Source organism: Penicillium chermesinum (assembly GCF_028974085.1).
Source record: "Penicillium chermesinum strain IBT 19713 chromosome Unknown utg000002l:1.0-5270490.0:1.0-5274688.0, whole genome shotgun sequence".
Taxonomy (NCBI): Eukaryota; Fungi; Ascomycota; class Eurotiomycetes; order Eurotiales; family Aspergillaceae; genus Penicillium; species Penicillium chermesinum.
The window spans coordinates 1,117,108-1,126,372 of NW_026695312.1; the positions used below are offsets into that span (position 1 = coordinate 1,117,108).

Genomic DNA, 9,265 nt, shown 5'->3' on the forward strand with positions numbered 1-9,265 from the left:
GCACTTGCCAGCTCGCCCGGGAGAAAGACAACGAAAAGGAATGCTCCGGAAAACGGAAAAAGAGAGAAAGAAGAAATCCTCATTCAAGCTTGCAGTTCAAACAGAATAGTTAAGGTGCCGGGAAATCGTGCATCAGCAATTTCTACCAACAGAGTTCGACTCCGTCAGATTGCCAGAAATGCCTTCATCGATGAATGCCGTCGGTCACCATTACGGATGGATGATAAGAGTGTTGAATACACGACTGAACAATGAAAAATTGGCTTCAGGAAGTTGAACGCAAGGAATAACAAGCAGGACTTGAGCTCAATGGGCTTTGCAGTGGGGCGAGGCGGCCGGTCTGTCTTTCTTTGGAGGAAGGCCGAAGGCGAAACGGGAGAAAACGGCAAGGAGGGAAGTTGGACAAGGAGCATGTGGGGATGTAAGACTTGGTTGGGACGTACTATGCACAGAAGAAATTTTAATACAGGAAAAGCACTTATTTGCCTTTGGCTCCTTTGCTGGCAACTGCGGGACTGTGCGAAGGAGGCTCAAGAACATGGGTGTGGTTCTTGGCTGGCCTCACTTCACCATTCACCTCTTGCTGGCAAGTCGGAATGTTGCGCACCCAGTCGTCTGCGAGAACTTCGTCGAGGGTAGCGCGCTCCTTCGGATCAACCTTCAGCATACGGCCAATGATATAGCGGCTTTCCCGCGGTAAGATTCGGAGAAGCCGCCATGGGCCCTTGATGACTTCTTGGCGTTGACTCGCCTGCTGAGAGCCTGGCGGAAGGGGAGGTGCTTCTTTACTTGTTGTGCGAGCAGGCTTCTCACCGGCGGTGTTGTTGGCCGCTGTGCTTGTACTGGACTGGCTGGTTTGTTTTTGAGCAGGCTCGCCGGGTCCATTCTGGCTGGATTCGGCAGTTGACTCGGCGTTTTGTTCTGGCTTGGCGCCATTGGGTGCCTGGGGCGCTGGAGCCGACAACTTGGTAGGCGATGCAGGCTGCGACACATCTGAATGATATTGTGCTTGTCGTTGTTCGTGGGCAGAGGAAGGTAGATCGGGAGTCGACTTCGGGCGAGGCCGTCTAGTATCGCCATCGGGGACCGGAGTGCCGGGAGTTGGAGGTGAAACAAATAGTCGGTAGGAATTATCGCTAACGCGCGGTTGCTTCCAAGGAAAGCGACGGAGAGTCATACAGCAGAATATGATCGCCAGCGACCATACATCTGTCGGACGAGGGTCATACTTCTTCTCATCGTAGACTTCTGGCGCTAAATAAGGATCTGACCCCACGATTCCTGTGATAATCCACGTTAGTCTTGTCCAAGACCGCTGCAGGTTACTCCTACGTACCTGACGCTGGAACAATATCATTTTCAAAAGGATAGCGGAAGACAACTGCGCTGCCAAAATCAATCAACTTCATAATGCCATGGCTGTTGACCACGACATTATCCAGTTTGAGATCCCGATGCGCTAGGCCCATTCCATGCAGGTACGCAACGCCGCTTAGGATTTGATTGAACGAGCAAGCAATTTCCTCCTTCGTCATTTTCCCGGTCATGACAATGGCAAAGAGGTCAAAGGGTGCGTATTCCATGACTTCGTACCAATGATTTCCTTCCTGAATAATGTCGAGGGTTTCGATGATGTTTCCGTGGTGCAAAGTCGAACCAATACAGAACTCGGCCGTGACTTTCTTGAGAGTACTCTTTCAGACTTTCCCAGCTGTGACGATCCCGAAATTGCTTCACTGCGAAGGTAACGCCGTCGCTGTTGCGCTTCAACAGACGGAGCGGAGCCGCCTGCCCCTGAACCCGACACTCTGCCCGTTTTCCCGTACTTAGATCCTAAACCGTGGTCGTCTGCAAATGGCACGCTATCAGATGCCATTTGGTATGGGGTTGATTTACCAGACGACTTGCTTGATCGTTTGGGTGCAGACGTGGGAGATTCAGGGCGTTTGTGTTTATGTCCCATCTTGAAGAATCGCTTGAGTTCCGACATAGATCCATGATGGTTGTGTCCATGATGGTTATGGCCATGAGCATGCGCTTTTTTTGACTCATCTTCCTTCCTGTTGTTGCTAAAAATACTCCTTTTGTCGCCGGATTTGGTGACATCGCTGGCACTAGCAGAACGAGGGGTTCCTGGACGAAACGATCGCTTCGACGAATCTCGGCTTCCGAAGATGAATCTCGCATCTAGCTGTCCTAGATTTTTGCTTTGTGGGACCCGCTTACTTCGAGCGTACGGGTCATTTGGCTCGCCTACCGGGGTGATAGCTCCTGGGGGCGTATGCGAATCTCTTGGGGTCGGCGGAGGGCTCTCTTCGTGGGAAGTAGTTCCTTCTGTACCAAGGAAGAATTGAGCTCGGTGGTGGGGTATATTAGATGAAGAAGAAACATCGGATGAAGCCGTAGCTCGGTTGGAAATGATATCGGTAGAAGCTCTCGAGGGTGGGGCACTCTGGTGGGTGCTTTGCTGGGCGTCTGTCTTCTCGCCGGAGGAAACATGAGGTGATGTTTCCGGAGTGATCGCTTGTGGATTCGCACGAGCAGGAGCGTTCAAAGCCGCAGTGCTTTCAGCAGCTCGGCCATCGCGGGAATTGGTCACCGCGGGCGTCAGGGGAGGCGACTGTACGGCGGAGATGGGAGGGGAAGCGTGAGGAGAGGACATAAGTGAGTTGATACCCTCACGGTGGCTCCGATCGCTAGATTCTCGGGATGCGACCTGTTAGGTATAGATTGTTAGCGTCAAGTGCTCCTTCTCTCTTGATCAGACGAGATTGCGGATAGATGAGAAGTGACGATGTGAATGCTCCTGCCATGGTCTTTCGAGTCTGTTGTTCACGTAGAAAAGATGAAGAGCAGCTCCACTAAGCCGACACAGGGAGAGAAGCATTGGGTAAGTCGCGTAGTAGACATAGCGAACTCACCCTGGATGACGGGAGCGACATTGGTTCGTATGAGAAGTTATGCAGTCTTGACTCCTGGAGCTGGGATTTCTGCAAGCTCATCGCCAGCGACTTCAATTCTTCGTCATTGGTAGTCAATTTGAGGGCGTCCTTGGAAGGCTGGTCGGAGGCCGGCGAAGTCAAAGCAGGCTCAATCTCCTGCGTGACGGACGAGAAGCGGACCTGCCCAGGCTGCGATCTTGACTTGGCGTCGGGGTCACCGGCTCCCGCTTGGGCCGGGACCTTGGCGGGGTTCTGCATTTCCTGCGAGTCTGGAATACGAGCATGCGTCAGTGCCTAGAAACCAACTGCATGATCGATCACGTTGCTCATGACAAGCAAGACATACCAGAGTCCATATTGGCTGGACGTGCCGATTCGGCCGTTACAGACGTCATAACTCTTCAACGGCGCCGAAATGGGTCGGCGGGACGCATACCCCTCACGGGGAACGTGAGGCTCGCGGGAGGTTGGCAGTTGCTTCGCGGAAGGGAACACTTCGGCCCTGAGTGTTTTCTGGAGATTGGCGATCGTTAAGACTTTTGACTCAGTGGGGTGAAAGGCCAAACGGTAGTTCCCTTTACGTGGAGGCAAATCTGGTTCCTTTACCGGGAGAGGCTAGTGCCGAATCCGTACGCAGCCACTACGCAACGGGACGAGAGAGGGCCCTATGGCAGCGACGAAGAGTGCTTCAGGAGCTTTCACAGAATCCAGATGGGGTGTGAAAAGGCAAGAGGGGAAGTGGAGGAAGAGAAGATTTGGGGTCTGGGCCTGAGGCAAAATCAGAAAAACCGGGTGGGGGTGGAAACCCGTCACCTTTGTTACTGCGGGCGTTGACCCGGTATAGTTCAAGTTACCCTCTCTCCGCTGTTCCTATAAGTAATTACTGTCAGTGCTCGTACAGAGTACTTCGGACTCTGTCTTACGGGTTGCTTTCTCTGAGATCGCCGGTTCCTTCCGGTTTTGTGAAGAATCTTGAGGATTGTCAGCTTTGAACCGAGCCCAACACATGGCAATTTTCGGAAGGTCGCGGAGCGTTCAAGTGTGTGTCGTAGTCACCACCCACGCCTTACGGCTACGGCCTTTTTGACCAGAGACGAACATTTTTGCAGTCGCAGCGCAGTGACGGTATCACAACGTGCCGACTTGCCGGGCCTCAGCCCGCTGCACCTGTTGTCTTCCCGATGATCTGGAATTTTACCGCATGAGGCCTAGTCGACGCCCTGCATGAACCTGCCCTCGCTGATTGGCCTCGGCCACATCGACCTATCTTGTCACATCCACGATCCCATACATTAAGAGATCACTGATAACCGCCTACACGCATGTCCGCCATGCCCGCCAAGTCTTGGGGCCATTGGCAACTTCCCGCTCCTGGTATACCAAACCATTGCTGGCGTCTCAAAAAGTAGAAAATATTTGGCCCCTAAGAGTCCATCCGGAAATCCCTCGCCTACTAGTATCTTTCAAGATTGCGCGATTCCCGTGCAAGAACCATTATTCCGGGGGTTTAATGCCGTCCATGGTGACACACTGTTATACACTACTGGCCCAGGCACAACTAGGCCCGCGTGGAGCTTTGTGCTTCGAGCGCTTGTCAGTTGACATCGTAATCTTGTCTTCCCAGGAGTTCTTCAAATCAAAATTGTGCATAATGCTCTTAAGTATGCTTGAAAAGATCAGGTATAGTACAGTAGGAGAGGATTCCTCCCCAGGAATCGCCCCGCAAGATAACGCCCCAAATACAAACTATAGCACAATTAAAATAGCGGCCTTAAACCGCTTCAAGGTCATCGCTATGGCATTCCAGCCTTTTCCGCCCCGAGAATCGGCATGACACAGACCCCCCCCCCCCTACAATTGTGTCACCGGACTGCAGGGCGCCTTTCGGCGAATTGACTTCTCCATGCGTGTTTATTCGCAGACGGCTATCACGGGACCACCTTGATACCAATGGACTTAGCCTGCGAGATGACACTTTTGCATAATCCTTGCAGACTCAGTCCAGAAAGTCGGGTCTCGGTATGCTTGATCCGCGCGATCTCATAGACATGCTTTAAAGAGATCTCCCCACAAACATCATGGCCTGGATTCATAGCGCCGCGCAGGCGGTTTTTTCGGGGCTCGACGTTGGCGGCGTTGAGAAGCAAATAGGTGGTAGTTGGGGTGCGCAAGTCGAAGGTGAAGGAGCGGTCGGGACGAACGGTGACTCGCGCTGGGATAGGGACACCGGTGTTCATATGAGCGGTACGGGCATTGAACTCCTGTGCATGTGTAAGCTCATGCGAGTAAAGAAGTGCCAGCCACTAGAACCCTGGGAGGCCCAGGGCGAACCAACTCACTTTGCAGAAATCCATGCTCTTGACACCTTTAGAACCGAGGGCAGGACCAACAGGGGGACTAGGACTAGCCTGCCCCGCTCCGACAATCAGCTTGACAAACTGGTCTTTGGCCAATACGTTCTTAGCCATGGTGAGATGTGATGGAGTTGAGAAGCGTGAAGCCGCAGTGTTTGGCTTGAAGACGGGAGATTTTCTGGCGCCTTAGGTGCGACCGCTGATTGGTCGGCGGTCAAGTGAGCTGCTGGAAGCACTGGAATCACCAGACGTCATCGTTCTTCTTATTTCAGATCAAAGATAAATCAACATCGACCCAGCTGTGGATCCTGATTCATTCGAACAATATTTTCAACCATCTCTTATTACTCTGGTGGTGGATACAGTCTCTCTGCTCATCACCGCACCCGGACTCCCATTTGCATCCGAACTAACTTCTCGAGCCCCGCGCGGCGATCCCCTTCCCTTTCCACCTCCCTTTTTTCTCTTCAATCATTTCAAGCCGGGAAATTCAATCCAATTGTTCTCCGGTGCACATCATGAACTGGATTAAGTCAACGTATGTTATCTCTTTTCTCCTGTCGCGGTTAAACTGATCCTCATCATGCCACAGCCTATCTGCCGCAGTGGGCACGCAGGAACCCATCTATGGGCCCGAGGCAATCCAGTCCGTCGCTCAGCAGACGGCCGAGACACCCTATACGGTCATGACCAAGGACCACTTGAAATGGAAGGCCTATCAATATACCAATGTCGAGACGCAGACCTTCTATATCATGTCTGACAACGGGGACTTGGTCTTCGTTCAGATCATCTACAGCAACATTGCGTGAGTCTACCCCGCCGTCTCTCCAGCTACCATCCCCGCCGCATCAACGCCCATCCTGAACGAAGACTACTTTGCTAACCGACCTGCTGGATTAGGGGCATCCACACGACAGCTCACTTCAACACCAAGATCTTCAACAAGAACGGCAGCGATGGGGAACAAATTTGGTTCACCGATGGTCTCAGCAACTTCATGTTTGACGAGCACATGCTTTCCTTCGGCGCCGATAACCTGACTCTTACCCTGAACGAGGAGGGCGATTCGTACCATCTCAAGTCCACAGTCAACCCAGGCTGCCTTGTCGATCTGAAGTTCACCCGCAAGGCCCCGGGCTTCGTGGTCGGCAAGGACGGCACCTCCTACTTTGGAACTGACCCCGCCAACCCCTGGGGCTCTATGAGCCATGCTTTCTGGGCTCGCTGCGCCGTTGAGGGCAGCATCACCACCAAGGACAAGACTTATGACCTGGCGGGTCGCGGAGTCTTTATCCCCGCCCTACAGGGCATGAAGCCCCATCACGCTGGTATGCCCACCCCGTCCCCGAAGAGACTTATGATACAAAGCGTGGAGACCATATCCATAGCACATTTGAAACCCATCCTGATTCTAACGTAAACATAGCTTCCCGTTGGAACTTTATCAACTTCCAAACCCCGACCTACTCCGCCATTATGATGGAGTACACCACCCCACCCTCTTACGGCTCGACCAAGGTCAACGTCGGCGCTATCCTCAAGGACGATGAGATCATCTACGCCGGAACAACGAACGCCGTCACTCACACCGCCTCGGAGCCTGATGCTACAAGCGACTGGCCTCAGCCCACTTCCATCAAGTGGGAGTGGACTGGCAAGACCGCCGCCGGCGAGGAAGTCTCTGCTATTGTAGACGGCCCCCTCGGAACCCGCTTAGACCGTATCGATGTCATGGGCGAGGTCCCTGGCTTCATCAAGGCCATTGCCGGCAGTGTTGCTGGTGCCCGACCTTACATCTTCCAGGTATGTATCATCTGCTCATATAAAGCGCACACACGCTGACACTGGTGATCTGTAGTTCTCGCCCAAGGACAAGCTCTCATTGAACCTCAAGATCGGCGACAAGGAAGTCTCAGAGGAGGGCTTCATGTTCTCTGAGTCGACTTTCATCTCGTGAGATCAGAGCGAGGACCACTCACGTATATAGGATATTAGTCGCCCGCTCTGTCGGATTTGATGGCGTTTGATGACACATTTTACATTTAGTGCTAAATGCTGCCGTTCTGGGAAGGCTTATGCGTATCAGGATCCCACCAGACTGTACACACTGGATACTTAATGCTATTACCCATATCACCTTTGGGTTTCATTTGTAGTTGCTCTATTATTGAAGTGCCACAACAGCCAACCCTCTCGGTTTACGCTGCTCAAACCACGCCATGCTCTTTATATGGAAATATGTAAGCGCTCTTTTTGGAAAAAAGGTAGGAAAGAAAAGAAAAGAAATTCATTCAAACCGCAAGCTGGATCTCACAAGATTGGGAAAAGGAGAAAGGGGAAATAACCCCGGAGGGCTCCGAGAATAACCCCTTTCAGGCATTTGGGGTCCGATCTACTTCTGACGGATCCCCCGCCATGGACTCCATATATGAGACCCTCGCGCAAACAGGCAAGCCCGGCTCTATTTAAAATACCATGAACCATTATACATAAGACCAACGCCACACTATCTCTATACTATCTCTATACTATCTCTATACTATCTCTATACTATCTCTATTCTACCTCTAAGACTGTAAACGCAAATTCCTTACTATGGCCACCTACACAGAACACGAAGTTACCTATGCTGGCGGCAAGAAAATCCACTACTTAGCAGCTGGTCCAGTCAACGGCCCTCTAGTCCTGTTCATCCATGGCTGGCCTGCTACTGCCATCACCTGGAGACACCAGCTCGATGCATTCGCTGCGGTAGGCTTCAGAGCCGTTGCCCCCGACATGCCCGGCTACGGGCAGTCCACCTCCCGGCGCTTGCTGGACGATTACTGCCAGGAAGCGCTCGTGGAGGGAATGATGGCTCTCCTGGCCGATACTGGCCGCAAAGCAGCTGTCTGGGTCGGACATGACTGGGGCTCTGGGGTGACGTCCTCCGTGGCAATTCAACATCCCGAAACAGTGAAAGCCCTCGTGAGCATCTGCGTTCCATACTCGACACTCGAGCTCGGCTGGGACCAGTTTCTGCCACTGGTGAACCGGGACATCTATCCTGAGGATGAATACGAATTCGGCCAATGGGATTACATGAGGCGGTACGAAGAGGAATTCGAAGAGGCTGTCGCATGGTGTAACAAAGATATTGCGGGATACTGCAATGCTTTGATGCAGAAGCCCGGTGCGCGGCCAGATCGTACGCTTCCGGCGCATACTGCTAAAGTACGCCGCGAGGGACCGCTGGGTGGACGGGAGAAGCCTCCTAGCGTCGACATGACCGGCCCTCCGATGCTTCCAGCTGAAGTGTGGGATTCGTTCATCAAGGACATGGAGCGGACTGGGTTCTGGACCGGGTGTGCGTACTACATGCATCATCAGCGAAATGCGGAATACAATGGGAAGAAGGATAGAAGGTTGAAGCAGCCCGTACTCTTCGTCCATGCGACCTGGGATCTTGTATGCGATACCAAAACGTCCCGTCTGATAGAGCCTATGCGAGAGGCTTGCTCAGATTTGACGGAGGTCACTCTCGATGCGTCTCATTGGGTGCCTTTTGAAAAGCCCCGGGAGCTTAATGCTGCTTTGTTTAGGTTCATAGTCAACTCTCTACCGAGCGAGTGGCCGGGATTTTGGGACAGTGGATACACCACGCGCAAATCTGATCTGTAGATACTCTAGCCTATCTAGCGAGCTTGAAATAGTAGCCATTATTTCATGCTTATTGATGGATGTGTTCTTTTTTTTTTATCTTTGCAGACTGATCATTCATACTAGACCAGCGATAAATGGGGCTCGAAGCTATTAGGCAAATTGTTAATTTTGGAACTATTATAGTACGGCAGCATGGCCCAATCAGATAGCTACTAGCGAGTCTTGAACTCGATTTTAGCACATATGGGCCCGGATGAGGGCAACTTGAAGAACTGCACCCCGGCCCTTGCTATCGGAGACATAAGTAGTCGGAGGCATCATTAT

The 9,265-nt window shown here is 52.3% G+C and overlaps 4 protein-coding genes across 4 annotated transcripts; 2 read left to right on the forward strand and 2 right to left on the reverse strand.

Moving 5' to 3' along the window:
• Positions 1-478: 478 nt before the first annotated feature.
• N7468_001214 (uncharacterized protein) lies at positions 479-3,236 on the reverse strand (the record flags this gene model as incomplete). The annotated part of the gene is made up of 4 exons (XM_058470511.1): positions 479-1,281; positions 1,337-1,678; positions 1,738-2,716; positions 2,922-3,236. Coding segments are annotated over 4 exons (2,439 nt in total), but the record flags the coding sequence as incomplete, so codon positions are not given.
• A 1,634-nt stretch (positions 3,237-4,870) lies between these two features.
• On the reverse strand, positions 4,871-5,410 carry N7468_001215 (mitochondrial 54S ribosomal protein uL11m; the record flags this gene model as incomplete). The annotated part of the gene is made up of 2 exons (XM_058470512.1): positions 4,871-5,203; positions 5,282-5,410. The coding sequence occupies 2 exons, from the start codon at positions 5,408-5,410 to the stop codon at positions 4,871-4,873; spliced, it is 462 nt and encodes a 153-aa protein (XP_058333653.1).
• A 404-nt stretch (positions 5,411-5,814) lies between these two features.
• On the forward strand, positions 5,815-7,256 carry N7468_001216 (survival factor 1 family protein; the record flags this gene model as incomplete). Its single annotated transcript, XM_058470513.1, has 5 exons — positions 5,815-5,834; positions 5,889-6,104; positions 6,200-6,627; positions 6,726-7,102; positions 7,158-7,256. 5 exons carry the CDS (start codon positions 5,815-5,817, stop codon positions 7,254-7,256), a joined length of 1,140 nt encoding a protein of 379 aa, XP_058333654.1.
• A 638-nt stretch (positions 7,257-7,894) lies between these two features.
• On the forward strand, positions 7,895-8,959 carry N7468_001217 (alpha/beta fold hydrolase; the record flags this gene model as incomplete). The annotated part of the gene is made up of 1 exon (XM_058470514.1): positions 7,895-8,959. One exon carries the CDS (start codon positions 7,895-7,897, stop codon positions 8,957-8,959), a length of 1,065 nt encoding a protein of 354 aa, XP_058333655.1.
• Positions 8,960-9,265: the final 306 nt, after the last annotated feature.